This window comes from Delphinus delphis, chromosome 10 (assembly GCF_949987515.2).
Source record: "Delphinus delphis chromosome 10, mDelDel1.2, whole genome shotgun sequence".
In the NCBI taxonomy this organism is placed as follows: Eukaryota; Metazoa; Chordata; class Mammalia; order Artiodactyla; family Delphinidae; genus Delphinus; species Delphinus delphis.
In genome coordinates, this window is record NC_082692.2 from 67,659,524 (window position 1) to 67,679,480 (window position 19,957).

The 19,957-nt window shown below is 55.1% G+C and overlaps 1 protein-coding gene across 1 annotated transcript in view; it reads right to left on the bottom strand.

The window, feature by feature from the left end:
* POC1A (POC1 centriolar protein A) overlaps nt 1-16,427 on the bottom strand; it is a 75,985-nt gene extending 59,558 nt beyond the window's left edge. Inside the window, exons 1-7 of the mRNA XM_060021466.1 lie at nt 16,383-16,427; nt 13,563-13,647; nt 12,392-12,563; nt 11,858-12,037; nt 10,369-10,476; nt 8,842-8,957; nt 1,032-1,165 (exon numbers count right to left, since the gene is read on the bottom strand). Coding sequence (XP_059877449.1) covers nt 1,032-1,165; nt 8,842-8,957; nt 10,369-10,476; nt 11,858-12,037; nt 12,392-12,563; nt 13,563-13,647; nt 16,383-16,400 — 813 coding nt within the window. The 5' untranslated portion in view covers nt 16,401-16,427. The remainder of the gene's footprint in view (nt 1-1,031; nt 1,166-8,841; nt 8,958-10,368; nt 10,477-11,857; nt 12,038-12,391; nt 12,564-13,562; nt 13,648-16,382) is intronic.
* Nucleotides 16,428-19,957: the final 3,530 nt, after the last annotated feature.

The following is a 19,957-nucleotide window of genomic DNA, read 5'->3' on the forward strand; positions in this document are numbered from 1 at the left end:
ACGTGACACCTAGATGTGTCGACACCAGGGGAACAGGCCTGCTGGTCCTGCACACCAGACATTTCTCTGACAGAGGACCAGGGGTCACCATGGGCTGAGGGCAAGCGGCCTCCAGGTCCCAAGGAAGCAGAAGAAAAGGCCCATGCCCCCACTCCAAGCCATGGCCAAGGGCCCTTGTGCTCTGACTCAGATGGCAGTGGGATCCAGAGAGCCCTGGGCTAGAAGCCTCACACCTAGCTGCTGGCCCAAGAGACATGAGCACCCCAGGGCCTCCCTCAGCCCTCAAGAGCCTGTCCCCACTCTCCATCCCATCTGCCCCTGCTCATGGCTGGAGAAGTGGACAAACTGAAATGCTCTGGTCTCTGCACCTGTGACCCACTTGGGTGTGGCGACCACGTCCCAGCAGGAGACAGCTCAGCCATACCCAGGCTGGCTGCAGGGGAGAACCGCAAGCAGCCCACCGCCCCCGGGCCCCGGGCCCAGCTACTGCCCACATAGGGGGCCAGGGCACCGGATGTGTTGGTGAAAGATGCTCAGAGAGAAGGCCTCTCTCCCTCGTTTCAATTCTAGGAATTCCCCCATGAATGTGCAGGGAGATTTCCCTCCTTCACACCTGCCTCTGCAAGACACCTGTTGTTTCTGCCTCCAAAGGGCCCCAGGAGGCCTGATGGCAATTCAGGGCATGAGTTCCAGGGCTCTACTCAACTGCTGGACCAAGTGATGCCTGAGGTCACTGGGGACAGATTCCATTCAGCCCCTGGGAAAAGTCTGTCAACCTTGTCCAGAGGCCTCCGTTCCGACCCCCTACCCAACTGAACCCCTGTACTCCCTTCTCAGCTGCAGCACCAGGCCCAGCACTTCTGCCAGAGGTCACAGGTCTTGTGGGTGGGAAACCTGCTTCTGCACCTCACCCCAATGTGCAGGCTGCGAGGGGACCACAGAACCCCTCCATCGGGCTCCAAGGGAAGGGCCACCTCAAGACAGCGCCTCCCCCCCACTCCATGCTACTCAGCCCAGGCTGACGCCCTCACCTGATGCCCATGGAGCGTGTAGAGCAGCCGGCCCTCCATGAGGTCCAGGATCTTCAGGGTTGAGTCGCTGGAGGCCGTGACCAAGTAGTTTCCCGACGGGTGGAAGGAGAGGGCGTTCACCGCTGCACTGTGCACTGGAGGAAAGACGTCACTCAGATGGGCTGGGAGGCCCACGAAGCCAGAAGACAGGCCAGAAGGCTCGGCACAGGTCTGGGCCGGGGCGGCCATTGCCCAGAGCTGCTATGAAGAGCCCCACAAGGACCTCCCCGGAGAGCAGCACAAACAAAGGACAGGAGGAGACTCATCCAGAGATGAGGGCAGGCAGCGGGAGACGCAGGGCAGGCGGGAGCACGTGTGGCAAGGCCAGAGAGATCAAGCTATTCCTCCGCCTCTCCCTCCTCACCAAGCAGTCAAGCTAGAGCCGAACAGAGTGCTCAAACATAACGCTCCATCTGTCTCACATGCTGCTACGTCAGGGAAACCAAATGGAAAAGAAAACCCCTGGAAATGCCAATATGATGCCCCTGCCCTGGGGGAAAGGATGGGCATGGGGGCAGGCAAGAAAACAGCTTAAGACCCGCTCTCAGGAGCCAGTCAGGCCCGGGTTCCAATCCCAGCCTCCTGACTGACCCACCCTGCGACCCTGAACGAGCATCTTCACACACTGAGCCCGTTTCTCCTTCTGTGGCACAGCACCCACAAGTTAGGGTGTTGTAGGCATGCTGCCAGGTGAAGCCTGAGGCCTCTGTGCAGAGTGAGCCCTGATGTCCCTTTCCGCTACCCCAGGCAGCCCATGCTACTCCAGGTCCTGCCATTCAACCCACTCGACAGCTCAAGCCCATCCACGATTCTTCCCCACTGCTCCAGCCCAAGCCCCACCATCCATGCTGGTGTCCCTCGCTCTCCAAGATCTGGCCACACCAGCCCTGTCAGCTCCCTGGCTGTGGGACCTTCCCAGCCCTTGTTCTCCCTGGCCCGGGAAGACTCTTGCCCGCCTCTTCCCCAGACCCTGCAGCTCACTCACTGCTCAGTCACCTCCTCAGGGAAGTCTCCCCTGACCTCGCCATCAGGGTCACCCCCTTGTTTGGTCCCTCCTGAAGCACCGTGAGTCTCTTCACAGCAGGGTTTTTACATTTATGTGCAGCTATTTGGTTCCCGGCTGGGTCCCCCATGAGACCATGTGCTCCATCAGGCAGGGGGCTGTGTTGGGTCCTTGGCTCCTGGCTCAGTGCCTGACACTGAGCGGGACTCAAAAAGCAGTTGGTCAGTAGGTGAACTGGACCAGGCAGGCCACATGGGGACATCAACATAGAGTAGCTGCTGAGGAAGACCCAGGTGCCTTTGTACCCATTAACGCAGGCCTCGTGAGCAAAACCACAGGGGCTAGGATAACCATGACCCCGCCAAGTCAGAACTGCCACAAACATAAATGCAAATTCTAGAATCAACCCCTCATCCTGGCACCGTGAGACTGCAAGAACCACTGCTGGACCAATAAACACACCCACCATGAAACGGCCCTCAGTAGAGCTGACAGAGGTACACGGAGCCCCTCAGACACCAGGTCAGCCGATGTGCAGACACGTCGGGGAGTGTGGATTCACGTTCCCAAGCATACTTAGGGGAGACACTAGGGCTTTACATAATACGATCTTTAGGTCTAAACACTCTCTCTCTCAGCACCAGGAACTCCAAGAGACGGCCTGGAGTGGGGCTGATGGGGTCTCCAGAGCCAGCTCCTGGAGGCGGAGTCCAGAGCCCCACGGCCAGACGCTCTCCCACACTCAGGGCCATGAGGCAGGGGGCGGCACCCTCAGTGTTTACCAGAAATGGGGGCATGGAGAGGAGAGAAAAAAAGCCAGAGCCGACCCCAGCAGAACTGAACAGGCACCGGCCACAAGCAGCAGCAGAAAGAACGTTAGTGGCACACAGGGTGTGCCCGTGACTCCCCACGTGTGGGGGGCACACCCACGTGTGTAGACCCAGAGGAAGGTGTGGACAGAAGCTCCAGACACAGAGCAGGGGTGCCCTCTGGGGAGGACAGGAATAGGGGGACTTCTAATTATTACTCTACGTACTTCCAGAAAATATTTTTTCAGCATTAGAATATAGTCACTATCATTATACAACTGAGCAAATGATAAAAAGTGAATCCCTCCCTCCCCCCAAACGAGTGTGTCACGCCTGGGGAGGAGACCCAGGCTCTGCAGGCACTTCAGGCTGTGCTTCTATAGGCTGCGAGCTAGTGTGTGCTCCTGAGGGGCTGGCTGTGCTCGCCAGAACGCTGGTTCACACTCACGCTGGTGAGTGGGGGTGGGAGACGGGCACAAACACTGCGAGATCCCCCTGAGGAGTCCCGCCCACCCCTGACCCCTCAGCCCACAGTAGGACAGCTTTGAGAGGCAGCTGCCCTCCATCTATCTCACCACGCTCCAATCTCCCCTTGGGCCTCCTTAGATGCTGCTCCTGGCGCATCTGCCTCGCTGAGCCGGAGAAGGGCGCGCTATTCTTGCTTCTGCAGCTCCTGGCAGCCTGTGCTGGCATGAACGCCCCCCAGCCCCTCCCCGAGACAAAGCTGGCAGGGGACAGCCAGCAGCAGCATGGATCGGGGGAGGCAAGCTCAGGAAACACAGGGCTTGCCCAGCACCAGCAGGGCAGCAGGGGCAGGGCGTGGTTACCAGCCAGGTTCTCCCACCTGGTCAAGCCCACCCAAGGGAGGGAACCACCGCCCATCCCCCCAACCGGCCCAGGGAGGGGTGCCCGAGGCCCTGCTCCACTATTAATGGCAGAAATAGCTAAGGCCTCTTGGCTGGAGTAGAAATATCTGGAACCACTTACTCCAAAACAGGGCTCAGCCTGGCAAGCCAGGCTTTTGGGAATGTGCCAGCCCCACCTTTCCCCACTCGCTCTCCTGTCTCACCCACCGGCCCCACCAGCCTGGAGCAGCCTCTCTGGCTCTGCCGAGGGTGGGGCTGTACCAGGGAGGCCTCATAGAATCAGCGCTGCATGACAGTCTCCCACGGAGGCCCGGCTGCCCCACGAGGGGGTGAGCCTCCCGTCACGAAGCCCTGAGCAGTGACGGCACACAAACAATCCACTTTTCACCAAGCTCAAAGTTGCAGGCCCTCTGCCTATCTCCATGGCAGACATGGGTGACAGCTGATGGCAGGTTGCCATTTGGGCACGATGTGGGCTACACCCTACCCCCACCGCGACCCCAAAGAAGGGACTCCAGCTCAGGGTCAGAGATGTACCAGCGTCAATGTTCTATAGGTCACCAGGATGCCAGGGAGGGTGGGACTGAGGCCACTGCAGACCCTGCCCCCAAGTACTGGGAACGGGCCACAGCCTGCGGGCAGCAGGTGGCCTAAGGAGAGACCTGGCTATCCACAAGCTGCCCGCACAGCTCTGCTTGTAGAACCCTCAGCGAATCTGGCCCACTGCCCAATGGGTTCCAAACTGGCCATGGGGCCCACAGAGACCCACAGGTGTCCAAGGTGCCCAAGCAGGAGGTCTCCTTCTGGGGCAGGCCATGCTAGCGCCGAGCCCCACCACATGCCCACAAGGGGCTCGCTCTGCCACGGAGGCCTCTCACAACGCACAACTGGCATTACTAGTGACACGGTGGCTGTGGGCTCACAAGAGGCTGTGGGCTCACACAGTGAAGGTGCCCTGACACCAGCAGCAAAGGACACTCCAAACAGTCATCTCGCGAATGTCGTAGGAACACCCGCTCAGGGATGGTGGGCGAGAGCTGCTGAGTTGGCCAGAGCAGGTGGGACAGTGCACTGCCTCCTGATCAACCCTTTCGGTCTCCAAACGCCAAAAAGGGTGCAGGCCTGCCCTGCTGGTTGCACAGCGGCTTTAAAACCCTCCGTGACCATGTCTGGGGTAGAGAGGGGGTCCAGGGACGTGCTAAGGACCAGTGGACAGAGAAGCTGGGACTCTGAGCTCTAACTGGAGTTTCTGGAGAGAGCCAAGCCAAGCCCTCTTGGGGGCCTCAGGCAAGTAGATGACTAGAATCAACACGGTGAGAGGAACCCATAGCTTCCCAGCTGCTTGACCTGGGCAAGCCTCATACACCCCATCTGTGAAATGGGGAGTAGCCCCGCCCTGCTGACCACTCAGGCCTGTCCCTGGATAATGAACCCGCACGTGCCTGGAAACCGCAAAGCACATTAAGGGATCCGGGACAGAGCTGCTGCTGCTCAGATGTCTGAACAGTCTTAATGTGGGCTCAGAGCATACGGAGCCTAACCCACCTCCGTGGGGACTGGCACTCCCGGGGCTCCAGTGCCCCACCAACTCCTTGCTGAATTGGGAAATCAGAACTGCTCCCTGCAGTGATAGGCCAGAGCAAGAAACTCCTCGCCTGAGACAAATGGTGCCAGCTGCCTGCTGTAGCCCAGAGTGATGCCAACAACCCAAAATGGGACCGGAAGTGCCCTCCACGGAGCAAGACCATGGCGGCTGGCCACAGGCTGGCAGCGCTTCCTGGCCACACGTTTGCAGTATCATGAACCAATTTCTCTCAGAAGAGCCCAACAGCCTTATGCGCCCAAAGCCCAATCAGGGAAGACACTGGATGTCACTGTCCTTAAACACTTCCCCCTGGGTGTCCTAGGGGTCAGGGACAGAAAACAGCTCAGGTGCCTGCTACTGGGGGGCTGGGAGCCCTACTTGGGCAATCAGCTTCCCAAGAGATCCCCTGGCACCTCTTCTGGGTGGGGGGACAGCTGCTACTCAGGGGCTAGGAGGGTCTCTCAGGTGGAAGGTTCTGCCACGGAGCTCTCTAGGGGAGCTGCTGAGCACACCTGACCAGGTCCCTCCCCAGCAAACAGGGTGAGGGCTGCCCCCCCCAACCAAGGAGCTCAGACCTGCCAGGCTCTCCTTGAGCCCCGGAGGCTGAGCCCAGAGGTGGTGGGATGAGTCTGCTGCCTTGTGAATACCCACCGTGTGCCATGCATTGGGCAGGGAGCTCAGAGGGAACCGGGTTATTTATGGGGTACTCCAGGCCCCCTGAAGCCTCTGGTCTCTATTAGGGGCGGCTTAGGAATAAGATGCTGCAGGCTCGCTGAGTGGCTCTATCACAAGAGGAAAGGACAGCAGCAAAAACAGACTGAAATCTCACTGTGGAGCCTGTCAGCCTCATGCACCTCAGGTCCCCTCAGGACTTGACCTCTGATGCTATCCGAGTCCACCCCCACCCCTGGGCCCTGCCAGTCACTGATCTCCCACCCCCACCCACTGCCAAGCCTGCTCCCCCAGGAATCTCTCCCCAGCACCCTCCACTCTCAACTGCTCTGCATCATGCCGCCCCCTGACCACCCTCTTTAGGAGACCCTGCTTTCCTTCAGTCCCCTGGCTCTGCTCTCCTCAGCCCTCCATCCCGGTTTTCTAAGCGGGCTGCCCCTGCTCACTCTGGCTGCTTGTGGACCTTTTTCTTCCACAGCCCCTCAATCACAGGGATGCAGGGTGTGGCCTTCTCACACCCCAGATCCCTAGGCCCAGCTGGCCCCTCCACCCCATAGCATCAGCTTCTGCCTCTATTCAATCTCCAAAACCCACCCCCTGGGCCTGACCCCTGCCCCACTCTGATGCCCAGCTTTCACCCGACATCTGGCATTAACAGCCCACCCACCAGTCACCTAGGCACGTGGCTTCCTACCCAAGCAGGCTCTCAGCACTGCTGTCCTCTCAGATGCCCCTCACCCTTTCACCTGTCCCAGCACTTCCAGCCAGGCTGCATCTTCGGGACCCTGGGCTAGAGCATGGCATTCAAGGCCATCCCCTGCAGGTACCTGTTGCTGCACCTCGCCAACACCAGACCTAGGTTCCTGATCCATCACAGGTGGGCCTGGACTCTCCCAGGGTCACCTGGAGATTCTCTTCACCAGTATCAAGATTTATGTGGTACAAACCATGTACCCAGTAATGTATTGTAATCCTCATGTGGATTCTCCCATCAGATCCTCACAAACCCCATAAGGCAGGCTACCACCAGCCCTTCACAGACAGGAAACAGAGCCCGTACTCCCAACTACTGCTCTGCCTCATCACCTCCCTTCCCGTCTCTCCCTGTGCAAGTCCTCTCTCATGACCCCACACTCAGAGGTGGCCTTCCCGCCCAGCACTCCTCTGCACCTCCCACCTTCTGCCCAGTCAGCTATGCAGATGTACCCAGTCTCCAACTCAGGCCTGGCCCAGAGCAGGAGGAGAAAAGCCTCTGAGTGTGAAGGAGAGGAGGGAGAGGCGTGGTCTCCAAGTAGAGGGCAGACCCTGCTGGGGCTCTGTTCAGGAAGCCTCTGTCTGAAACAGCATCAGTGACAAGCCCCAGGACTCCCTGTTGAGGAAAGAACCATTCTCATGGCTGGCCCCTGCCACCTAGTGGTGGTGTACAGTACTGCAAGCCTGGACCAACTGGGCCCACCTTGCTGGGAGACCAGACCTCCTGACTGAGACTCAGCATCACTGTCATTGTCACTAACACTGTGCCTGGTTCCTGTTTTGTGTGAGGCACTCTGTAAGTTCTTGTCATGGACCAACTCATCACCCTCCCAACATCACCTAAGAAACAGGCCTTATCATTGTGCCAGGGGCCCAGAGAAGTCAAGTAACCTGCTCAAAGTCACACTGCTAAAAATGCTGAAGCTGGGTGCAGAGCCACCCTCCACCATGTGCTTTTCAAGACCAGGATCCACTCCCCCTTCTTGGAAGATCTGTTCCTTCAGTTACCCCAAGAAAGTCCTGGCTTCAAACATCTGAGAATTGGAAGGGCTTGTGGGGGGTGTTAAGGGGAGAGCTCTGAATCCCACGCCCCACACTTTTCTCCAGATATGTCCTTCCCATTTTCAGGTGTGAATTTTGGAAGTGAGCCCATGGACTTGAAACTTAATCCCAAGTCAACAACCACAGTTCTTTACACAATGCCAGCTCTGACTCTCCCTGGTCTCAGCCCTGAGCCCCCAGGCCTGCCCACCCATTCTGCCCCCTGCACAACTCCCAGTTGATGGTGACTCCCTCACCAGCTCCCTTCCCTGGGCCCCATCCCCACAACTGGGGTGACTTAGGACTCTGCCCAGTCATACCTGCTCTGAGGCCAGTTCCATATCCCAGTACCTTCAGCTCTCTCATCGTAAGCTCACCCAAGTCTGCCCCCACTCCCACCTCCCTCCTGCAACCCAATACCAGCCCACGTAGACAGCCCGCCGCCCTGCCTTCCAAGGGCTATAATTAAATATATATATAAATAAGGGGGCACAGCACCAGGGCTGGCTTCCAAGCCTGGCCCCCTACCAAGTCGACCCTCCATATGGCTCATGGCTCCACATCTGTGGAGGGCACTGTGGAACCAGAGGTGGCCAAGGTCCCACCAACACTGACCTCTTTTGACAGATCTGTCTCCTTCACCATCTCCAGGGCTGTCACCTTGGCCCTGGAGGACAGAGCCTCCATTACAGGGGGAGGTGAGTGGCACGGGCAGCCCCTGAGAAGTGCCCCTCAAGAGGAGCCCTGGCCAGAGCCCCACTGAGAGCCCCCATCTGGACCGCAGTGTGCATGAGGTTCTGCCACCTCGTAAGTGGGCACCAAAGGGCTGGTGGATGCCAGTTAGCACCACGCTCTATCTCCAGGCCAAGGTTCCAGGACAGCCACGCCATAGACTACCCACCCCTGAAGATCCCAACAGACCCAGGACTCCCCCCTAACCCCAAGCCAGCCACAGCTGTCCTCAGGCCCATTTAAGCCCCACAGCCAAGAGCCGGGCACCTGGCGTGGCACAGTCCCACTGCAGCCGCTCGGGGACACTCACACTGATAGTGCTGCAAGAGCCGGTGAGTCCGCACGTCCCACACCTTCACCGTGTTGTCCATGCCGGCGGCGGCGATGCACGTGCCGCTGGGGTGGAAGTCCACGTAGGTGACAAAGCTGGAAAGGGGGCCACCGCATGCTGTAGGAGGTCTGCCCCGGCTCAGAACAGACCCCCAAACATCCAGCACATCCCCATCCCCACACACCTGCTCACACTCTTCCCTCAGCCCAGAATACCTCCCTATTGCCCTGTATCTTTACCAGGCGGCCAAGGGAGAACAAGAAGGAGAGGGTGAGAACAGAGGCTAGCAGTGACCTGAGGGGCACTTACCAGGGAGCAAGTCTCAGCACCAACTTCTAAATGCGAGCAGAGAAAGTGGACTTCAGACCAAAGGTCAGCCAGCTGCTCGGGTGCTTTCAGTTAGAGCTGATGCCCCTACCAGAGCAGGAGGCAGGGCAGGCCCTGCCACCTGAGGCCCAGACATCAAGGGCCAGCAGGGTCCCAGAACCACTGGCTCACCTATTTCTAGAAGACAAGCCAAGGGCCCTCGATATACTCATATGTGACACCCAGGCTGGTATCGTGGCCAGTCCTCAGGAGGGACCCTTACCTGGGGCTCCCAGCCTAACAAGGGGCAGACGCTGAGGTTCATCTAGGAACCCAGATTGGGTGGGTCCCTGCTCAAATGCAGGCTCATCCCTCTCAGTGATGCGGCATGATATGAACAGTCACCATCCACTACAAGAACCTGATTAGCCTTTCATTTATAAAGTCATCACCAAGGAGAACATCCTTTTGGGGGTCTGGGTTCAACTTCTTTAGACAGACGTGTCACAATTTTGAGAACTAGAAAGTGAAGGGAAAAGAGGGGCCTCGAGAGTTTCATGCCTTTATCTTTATCTTTATTCCTGTCCTGCCCCTAGGTTCTTCATAAACATTTTTTTTTTTTTTTAGATTCCATATATATGTGTTAGCATACGGTATTTGTTTTTCTCTAAAACACAGACGTAGAGAATGGACTGGAGGACACGGGGAGGGGGAAGGGTAAGTTGGGACAAAGTGAGAGAGTGGCACGGACATATATACACTACCAAATGTAAAACAGCTAGCTAGTGGGAAGCAGCTGCATAGCACAGGGAGATCAGCTCGGTGCTTTGTGACCACCTAGAGGGGTGGGATAGGGAGGGAGGGAGGGAGACGCAAGAGGGAGGAGATATGGGGATATATGTATAGCTGACTCACTTTGTTATAAAGCAGAAACTAAGACACCATTGTAAAGCAATTATACTCCTATAAAGATGTTCAAAAAGAGTTTCGTGCCTTGAGGTTAAGCACTCTTACTGTTTGTGGGGATGGGGATGAGGCAGAAACTTCCACCCACAAGCGAAAAGATACAGAGCCAGGGAGCAGCAGAGACATGGCGGTGGGCCCCAAGTGCCGCCACTGCAGGCCACTAGGGCCTCTTCGAGCCCAGGTCTATGCTTTTCTCGAGCGCCTACAGGTGGAGGACAGGGTCTGGGGACTCACCTGCCGTGCTCACAGTATGAGTGGACACACTCCCGGCTAGTCTTGTCCCACACCTTGACAGTCTTGTCATCACTGGCAGACACGATAAGCCGCCCATCCGGGGAGAACCTGAACCAGGCGGGGCACAAGTCACATCACCAGTCAACAGACATCACGGGCACCACACACCATCTTCCACAGTCACCCTTCCTGAGCTGCCCACCACCTGACCTCAGGAACCCACCTGGGCCACATGCCCTGCTCTGACCCTGAGTGATCCTGGGCAAATGCCTTTCTCTCTGCAAGATGGGTCAGAAGGGTGCCTACCTCCTGGTAAGCAGGTAGGCAGTAGCGTCGCACACGAGGCCCCCAGCACTGCACATGGCAACATGCGTGCTGTCTGCTGGTACTTGGCATCATTATCCTGTTCCCAAGTGCCCTGAATCCACATCTAACTCTGAGAATGGGTCAGCAAAACCAATCTGCTAACAAAAAAGGAGTGGAGGTTCTGGGGACCCACCACCAAAGGCCTGGTGTGAGTTCAACACTTGTTTGCTGGCGGGGCCCCTCCTATTCTCAGGAGCCCAATGGTGAGGGCCTCTCAGAGTAATCAGGGAGCTCCCAGGACAGAGGAATGAGGGCCCTGGAGAACAAGTAACTTCATGGGGTCCCCAGAAGAACACAGCTCAACAGTCCCCAACCTCTGACTCCCATGGTTTCCCAGTGTCCCCAGACACCCCATCCTCTTCCTCCAGAGCACAGAGATTCGACACGTGAGATCTCTGTTGAAAGGAAAAGAATAAGCTAGAAGCAGGCACAGCTGTGTCCGCAATTCTTAGACCTTGAAAGGTGCTTTGAATCAGCTGGCCCCCATCCCCACGGCACTGGCCCCCACACCAAAGGGAGAACCAGCTTCCAGACCAACCCCTCTCAGAAGCCTGGGCCCCCATCTGGCAGCTCTGAAGCAAAATCAACCTCTGAGGAGCAGAACGTCCTCAGAGGAAAGTAGGCAAGCCTTAGTGCCAGACACTCGGCTTCCAACCCCAGCTCTGCCACTTACTCCCAATGTGCCCCACAGCAAGATACTACACTATTCTGAGCCTCAGTTTCTTCATCTGCAAAATGGCAACAATGCCACCTACTTGCGGGACTGCCATGAGGAGTTAGAAGAAAACGTCTAGTGGTGGTACTGACGTTACCTTGTTGTTGTTGCTATTGCTAATAAGTGGCCCCTGATGACTCACCTTGGGCTGCATCAGCACAGACGTCGGGGTCAGTCGTGGCTGACAACGGACTAACTTACTTGTCGTGCATTAGCTCAGTGAAGCTTGGACAACTTACAATGTGAGAACTATTACTGTTCTTTTTCACACATACGGAAGTTGAGGTTCAGGAAGATAAAGAGTGGCTAATAACTTGTCCAAGGTCATGGTGCTAGCACCTGCCAACTCCTCTGTGCCCTCCAACCCCCGGGGTCCCTCCAGCGGTCTCCAGGTAGGACACTACTCACTTGGCACAGCGGACCCAGTTGATGTGCTGGCTCAGGGAAAACAGGAATTTCTGGCGATGAGTTGACCACACCTTGACTGTCTTGTCGTCGGAGGCTGTCACGAAGGACTGGCCATCGCTGCAGAAATGGATGCTCCTCACTGTGGCCGTGTGTGCACGAAACATGGTTGACTCGCCTTTGCTGCAGGGATGGGTATCCAGAGTCAGGAAACCCATAAACCCATAAGAGCAACAGAAGGGCACATCGAAGCCCTCCCCACCCCTCAGAACCCTCCCAAAGTAAATCCAGGCTTGAGTGCCTCAGTCCCCAAAAAGCGAAGCCAGAGCCTCACCCACGTGCAGGCAGCGTCAGGTGGGATCCCTTCCAGGATGGCTGAGGTCAGCCCAGGATCTCCCTATTGGCCCTGAGGGGAGGGCCCCGACTGAAGCCCCAGCTTCTGATGTTACCTCCTCGGAAGTGGGGCAGATGTCCCACTGTGACCAGTCCAGCACTAGGGCCTAGACTCAGACAAGCCCCTCCAAGTCTTTAACTCACACGTTGGGTACCCAGATGCGGACAGTCTTGTCACGGGAGCCTGAGGCAAGCAGGTGTCCCGAAGGGGAGAAGTTCACACAGGTGACGGTGTCCTTGTGGCCGGCGAAGCGGTAGGCACGTGACTGGGGCTTCATGTGCCACACCATGAGGCATGAGTCCATGGAGCCACTGGCTGAGGAGAGAGCAGATGCCATGACGCTCGGCTCAAGCAGGCCTGGAGCCTCCACCAGGATGCTGGAGACGGGCGGGGGTGGGGTGCGGGCAGCAGGGACAGCCCAGCTCTGCCTTCTCCATGGGGACAGGCCACACCTCCAGTGACTGCTGAGCAGGAGTTCGGAGAGCCTAGGGCCTGTCACCACTCCAGGCAGCGGACCCACACAGCAACCAGACCTGGGCTGTAACCAAGGGTCCCGGGTCTCCCCACAGACACACTCTGCAGCTTGAGAGAGCAAGTCCTCGCAAAACTGGGGAGCCAGCTCAATCCAGTGGCCATTTTACCATTAAGAGGACCCATCAGAAGCCTAGCGGAGGTCCCCAGAACAGACCAAAAATGACTTGTTTCCTCTTAATCTCCAGCATGTATCACGAGACCAGCAGCTTCTGGCAGGGGACCTTGACCATTGGATGAAGGGGGAGCCTCGTCCATAGAAACAAGAAAGCTGCAGCCGTGACAGCTGTGTATGAACCCCCAGGTGGCCAAGGAGGGAGCACTCGGCTGCAGCATAAGGGCAGTGGGGGGAGGGGAGCACCCGGCTCTGCCCCCCATCCTTCTCAGTGGTGGGCGTCTTCAACAAGGAGGTGTGCCCATGGTACTGTGGACAACAGAATCAATAAAGACCCAAGGAAAAAGCCACTGTTTAGGGCTCATTCTGCAGGCCAGGCCTGAGAGGTGGATGGAGTGTGCACGGAAAAGCCCAGAGCCGGGTCCTAACCTCAAAGGCTGTGTGACCTTAGCAAGGCCCCCAACCTTTCCGAGCCTCACACTCCACATGCAGAATGGAGCTCATAAAGCCTAGCGCCCAGAGAGCAGGCCGGCTGAAGCAGGAGGTAGGTCTAGACAAAGCACCTGGGTCCTCACTGTGCCCTGCTCCCCCCATGCCACACCTCCCAGGTAGAAACGTGACCTTCTCAGCTCATAACCTAGTGCCTAGAATAAGATGCCTCTTCTTACCCAGCTGCTTCGTGTTGAGGCTGAAGTCCACACAGGTAACTGCATCCCGGTGGCCCTTAAAATGCCTCTCCAGCGAGGGGTCCTCCTGAGGGAGAGCCAGGGTCAAATATGTGAAGCCAAGATGAGGAAGGGGCTTCCCCAGGGCCAAGACTCTTCCTATAACAGCCAGCAGCATTTAAAAATGCTCAAGGCATGGGCTTCCCTGGTGGCGCAGTGGTTGAGAGTCCGCCTGCCGATGCAGGGGACACGGGTTTGTGCCCCGGTCCGGGAAGATCCCACATGCTGCGGAGCGGCTGGGCCCATGAGCCATGGCCGCTGAGCCTGCGCGTCCGGAGCCTGTGCTCTGCAACGGGAGAGGCCACAACAGTGAGAGGCCCGCGTACAGCAAAAAAAAAAAAAAAAAAATGCTCAAGGCATGATCTTGTATATAGAAAATCCTAAGGAATCACTAAAAAATCTATTAGAACTAATAAACAAGTTCAGCAAGCTTACAGGATACAAAATCAATATACAAAAATCAAGTACACCAACAATGAACAATGTGAAAAATAAAAGTATGATAACAATTCCATTTATGATACATAAAAAAGAACAAAATACTTAGGAATAACTTAACAAAAGAAGTGCAAGACATATGAGAACTAAAAAACATCATTGAAAGAAGTATAGAAAGACCTAGATAAATGGAAAGACATCCCATGTTCATAGTTTGGAAAACTTAATATTGTTAAGATGAAATACTCCTCAAATTGATCTACAGAGTGAACAGAATCCCTTTCAAAATCTCAGATGCCTTTTTTTTGCAGAAATTGACAAGCTCATCCTAAAATTCACATAAAATGTAAAACAGCCAGAATAGAAAACAATGTTTAAAAATAAAAACAAAAACCAGTCACTGTAGAAAGCAATTTGGTAGTTCTGCAAAAAGTTAAGCACAGAGTTATCAAATGATCCAGCAATTGTAGGTAAATACCCATAAGAGTTGAAAGCATTTTCACACAAAAACTTGTACACAAATGTTCATAGCAGGATTATTCATAATGGCCCAAAAGTGGACAAACCTTAATGTTCATCAACAGACAAATGGATAAACAAAATGTGCATAAAATCCATACAACAGAATATTATTCCGTCATAAAAAGGAATGAACTACTGACACATGCTACAACACAGATAAACCTTGAAAACATTATGCTAAGTGAAAAAAGCCAGACACCAAAAGCCACATTTTGTCTGATTCTATTTATATGAAATGTCCAGAATAGGCAAATCTATAAAGATAGAAAATAGATTAGTGGTTGACAGGGACTGGGTGGGGGCGGCGGAGGGGGGGCAGTCACGAAGAAGGGGAGCAACTTCTTAATGGGTATGGGTTTCTCTTTGGGGTGACAAAAATGTTCTGGAAATAGACAGTAATGGTTACACAATATTGTGAGTGTACTAAAAACCACTGAATTTTACACTTCAAAAGGGTGAATTTTATGGTATGTGAATAATATTTCAATAAAGTTATTTTTCAAAAGACCCAAGAGAAAATGGGGACTTTCAGCACCCCCATCTCAGGAATCAGATCCTATACCTTCAGTCCCACTGCGGACCAGCCAGTGAACCCAAAGGTCAGCCCTGAATAAGCCCCCAGTGGCTTTACGACCATCTCCACTCCACCCAACATCAGAGAAGCAGTAGCTTAGGAAGACATGGAGATAATATTCCAGAGATTCTCTCCATCCAACAGCAATTCATGTTGAAGAGTTATAGGCCAGCCATGCAGACATCTCCCCCTACCCCAAACATCTTAAACCTCAAAGAAGCATTTTGGGGGCACCAGGGAGCCCAGCAAAGCCTCCTCTTGAGGAAAAACAGCCTTGGGGCAGAACAAGGACTGCAGGGAGCTGTAACCAGAACAAAGGCTCCCGTGGCCCCTTGCCCAACCAACACACCAGCCTGAGTCCTCCTTTCAACAAGAGAAGGAATGGCAGCTGGAGGAGGGCAGAGAACTGAGCAGAAACTGCTCCACCTGAACTTGTTGGAAGACTAAGGGTAAAATAGTGCACCCTCTAGAGGCAAGTTCAGATCCGCCCCTAACCAGGGGACGCCTGAAATCTCCCAACACCCTCTCTTCCAATCCCACAGGCTTGTTGGTTCCTCATCTCCCCCAAAGGTGGTTTATATATTGGGGTGGGGGGTCAAACACCACTAGAGATCAAAAGTCCTAGTTCCTAGTCTGAGCCCTCTGCTCACATGCCCAGACACCCAAGGAAGCCAACAGGCCACCACCCAGCGTCCTTGACTTTCAACCCAGCCAGAGGACCAGGCAGGTTCAGGTTTAAAACAACCTCTCAAAAAGAGAGGCTTTGGAGTGCTCCCCTCTGGCCTCACGAAGAACCTGGGACTCAGAGAGGGCAGTCTGGCCCAGGTCACACTGCAGGCCTGGGCCGTCCCGGGCATCCCGGGGGCCTGCTGTTCCCACACGTCGGAACAGGGTGCACCCTCAACAAACCCCCATTCAGCCATCCACTGCTCAGGATAAGGAGACAGAAGCCAGAGAGGCCCGGCGCTGGCCCCAGGTCACACCTCCAGTCGGGCCATACAAGTGTCTCCCCCGCTAGGGGTAGATGCAAATCCTGGGGGCAGAGGCTGGTTTCTTAGCCCCGTTAGCCCGAACAGAGCCTGGCTCGCAGGAGGCGTTCACCAGGTGCCCGTACTCAAGTGCCCCCTGCACAGACGGTAAACTGGGGCCAGAGAAGACCGGCTTGGAACCCTCCGTCCGGCTAGGCGGGGAGACTAAAGTCCGGGCGGCCGCAGCTGGCAGGAACTTACCAGGCAGGGTGCGGCCATGGCGGGTCCAGGGGCGCCCAAGGCGCCAGAGAAGCCCGAAGAAGCAGCGGCTGCAGTTTCGTCCCGTTCAGTTTCCGCGCCCCCAACCGCCGCCAATAGCAACGCGGGTCGCTTCGCCTCGCCCCGCCCACCGCGGTTAAAGGAGACGCGGCGCCTCGGCTTTTTGCCCCCCGACTGGAAGGAGAGCTGTATGGCCGGCTCCATGGTCTCTGCGTCCAGCGCCCCCAGGCCAGGCAGCCTACTGACGGCGTCGCCAAAGGCCTCTGTCCACTGTCACTCATTCGCCCTGAGAAATTAAAAAGTCCAGGATGAGAGGTTCGCCCCACCGACCCGTAGCCGGGCTAACGAGACGGCGAGCACAGCCTTCTGGGAAATGCAGTTCCAAGACGCCCTCATCCTTGTGTCTGGAGGAAAGTGGGACTACATTTCCCAGGATGCCATGAGGGCGGGGCCGTGAATAACCCGAAGTGAATGCTTTAAGGATCCCGGAAGTGGAGATGCTTAAAGCGTTCTCTTTGGGTTAATCGTGGCTCGTTGTGATTGAGTCCTCTTCAAGCGCCCGCGAGGCCGGCTTTTCTCTCAGTACCCCATTAAAAGCCAATTATTCACCCTTCGGGAATTCTTTAAGTAGTTCGCTCTTCCGAACGCGCTTAAAACAGGTGTCGATTTAAAAGAACACTAGTCACTCGGAATCACACCCTTGGAGTGGAGAGGCCTGGGTTCTATTCTCAGTTCTTGCCCTGATTCGCTGCGTGACCTCGGGAAATATAACCCTGCTCTGTGGACCTCAGTTTCCCCATTTGTGACATGAGAGGGTGTGACGCAGCCTGGCCCTCTCAGGACCCTCAGCCCTGAGCAGCCGTTATAAATTACAAGTTTAAAAGAGGAGACAATCCAAGGGCCTGGCCGCCAGAGGTCGTCCTTGCTCACTTTCTTGGGTCTCTAGACCTTCTCGCTCGACCGCCCACCACACCCACACCCCTACCTCACTCTGGGCATCTTCCCAACCTGGACCTGATCTGGACTGGACATTTGTCAAGATTTGGGAACCTTGTGTCACCTCTCTGGTTAAGTGTGGATTGGCCATACTTCAACACTGATTGAGATTTGGCCAGGCCCTGAGGTTTCTCAGGACATCCTGAAACCTAAGATGGTGTGTCCCTAGACCTGCAAACCAGAGCCCAATTCAGTGAACTCAGAGACTGGCAGTGGGGGGGAGCTGGCATGTGGAGGAGTGAGTCTCTTCTTTGGACCTGGAAGGTTTGGGGCCAGACCCAAGAAATAGACACATTTAATCCCATCTTCGCTGTGGTTTGGCTTAAAACTGGTTCCTGTATGTTAGAAATTGTCAGGCTCACATAACTTATACAATATGAAATTCCACTTAAAACATGTATAGTATCGCTTACACACACCCGAAATTGTTCAGCACTGTTCAAATGACAATTTTCAAGCCTTCCCACCAATGTTTGCATCTTATTCAGCTATTCTCTTGCCTACTGGACAAACATTTAAAGTGAAAACATTAAGGAAGAAAAAAATTTAAATACAGAAAAATCTATCTATTACACATAAGGGTTCAATCATTCTTGTTGTTGGGTGGTGTTTTTGGTTTTGTTTTGTTTTGTTGTCAATTTTAGCTATAGAACACCCATGGTTTACAGGAGTTCATAATCTACATAACTAAATTTATGAAACCCTTCTGTAAAATGATTTTCAAATGTCAGGTCTGCTCAAAGCGAGAGGCACTGGAAGATTTTACTCATCCTTGCTGGTCTTTCTAGATCCCACTGTCTGCTATCCTTACCCCTCAGGGAGGAGCAGTTGGGGATGCCCCACTCCCTCTTGCTCATTTACTCGCCATAAGAACGCAGAGTTCAGCTCTGCCAAAACCACATAGACAACCTAGGATACAACACTGGCACAGCCTGCATAAACCAAGATTGGTGCCTCCATGTTCTGATGGAGCAGTCCCCACCCCATGCCACCTCGACCAGATTGAACTCCATTTCTGACTGGGGCCTCCATGGGAGGGGGGAACACTCAGTGCTGGAAGAGCTTTAATACTGGGGGGCTCCATGTTGAGGCGGCTCAAAGAGAGCTTCTTTTCCAAGCCCCCCTATGGCAGAGATGTCTCTATCCTGGTACAAAGCCCACACTCAGGGCCCCCTGTGAGGGCCTCTCACCCTGTCATCACTCTCAGACTCCCTGCCCAAGGGCCACATGTCCCCTCCTAGGGCTGAGGTGAGCCAAAAGAGACTGCTCATAGATGGAGCTCTGGTACCAGGTCTCCCTGTTGTGGGAGTGACCCCTGCAGGGTGACCCTCTCCAGGAAGACCCATTGTAATTCTGGGCCTCAGGAGAACCCGCTGTGAAATTAGCGTGCCCCTGCAGGTCAGCCTTCTATATGGTAGGCCCACCCCAAAGTGGGGAGAGGTCCCGTGGAGCCCCAAGCCTTCAACCTCGCCTAGTCCTGCTCCTCCATCCCATAGCAGTGGCCAGTCTGAGTAAGCATCCAGCTTGGGCCTGTCCTTGCATGTTGCAAACAGTGGGTAGCATGACTAAAGTTGCCATAGCAATTCCTGGGACAGTGATGTCAAGGGTCCCAGGAGTCCCTGGGACCAGTTTCCAGAAAGACACAGAGCTGGCCAGTAGCCACATTCCACACCATCCACTGAAGTCAGATAGGGACGCCTCTGGGTACTTCAACCCACCTCCCATAAGCATGACAGGCAAGATGCATGGCCTCTCTCCCACAGCCTCAAGCAAGCCCGTGAGAGATGCTGGGCCTCCTTTTCACACTGTCCAGAGAGACGGGAAGGGGCCAGGGCAGCCCAACTGTGGTAAGAGAGGGAATTCCACAAAACTGAGCCCCACCCCCCAACCTTGGCTCTGCACACATGGGCTGGAAGCGGGATGCAGACACTCACAAAAAGTCTGAATTCAATTTGAGCCGTTTAGAGAAACCTTTCCAGTAGACAATGCAAACAGGGCTTCGGAGCAGTTCTCAGCCCTGGCTGCCATTCAGAACCTCTGCAGGTGGGGCCAGGCACCAACGTTTCTTAAAAGCTCTCCAGGTGAGTCTAGTGCACAGCCAAGGCTGAGAACAGCCCCTCTAGATCAGTGTGACCGAGAGAACTTTCTGTGACGATGGAAATGTTCTGTAATCACACTGACCAACTGGTCACATGTGACTATCCAGCACTTGAAATGTGGCTACCGTGCCTAAGGAACAGAATTTTAAATTTTATCCAATTTTAATTAATTGAAATGTAAACAGCCATATGTGGCTAGTGGCTACCGTATTGGACTGCACAGCCCTAGGCTATGGACTGGCTCTGTGGCCCTGGGCAAGTCATGGAGCCTCTAGGACTTCAGTCTCCTGGTGAGGCCGGTAAGGAACTCCGTGTCCTGTCCACAGTAGCCAGAGCAAATCTTGGTCCCCATGTCCCACTGCCCACCTGAGGGGTGTTTGGTGACACCAGCCCAAACCCAGGGAAATCGGTCAAGCTAGAAGAATGCAGGCCACAGCTCCTCAGGCCCCCTAGCAGATTTTG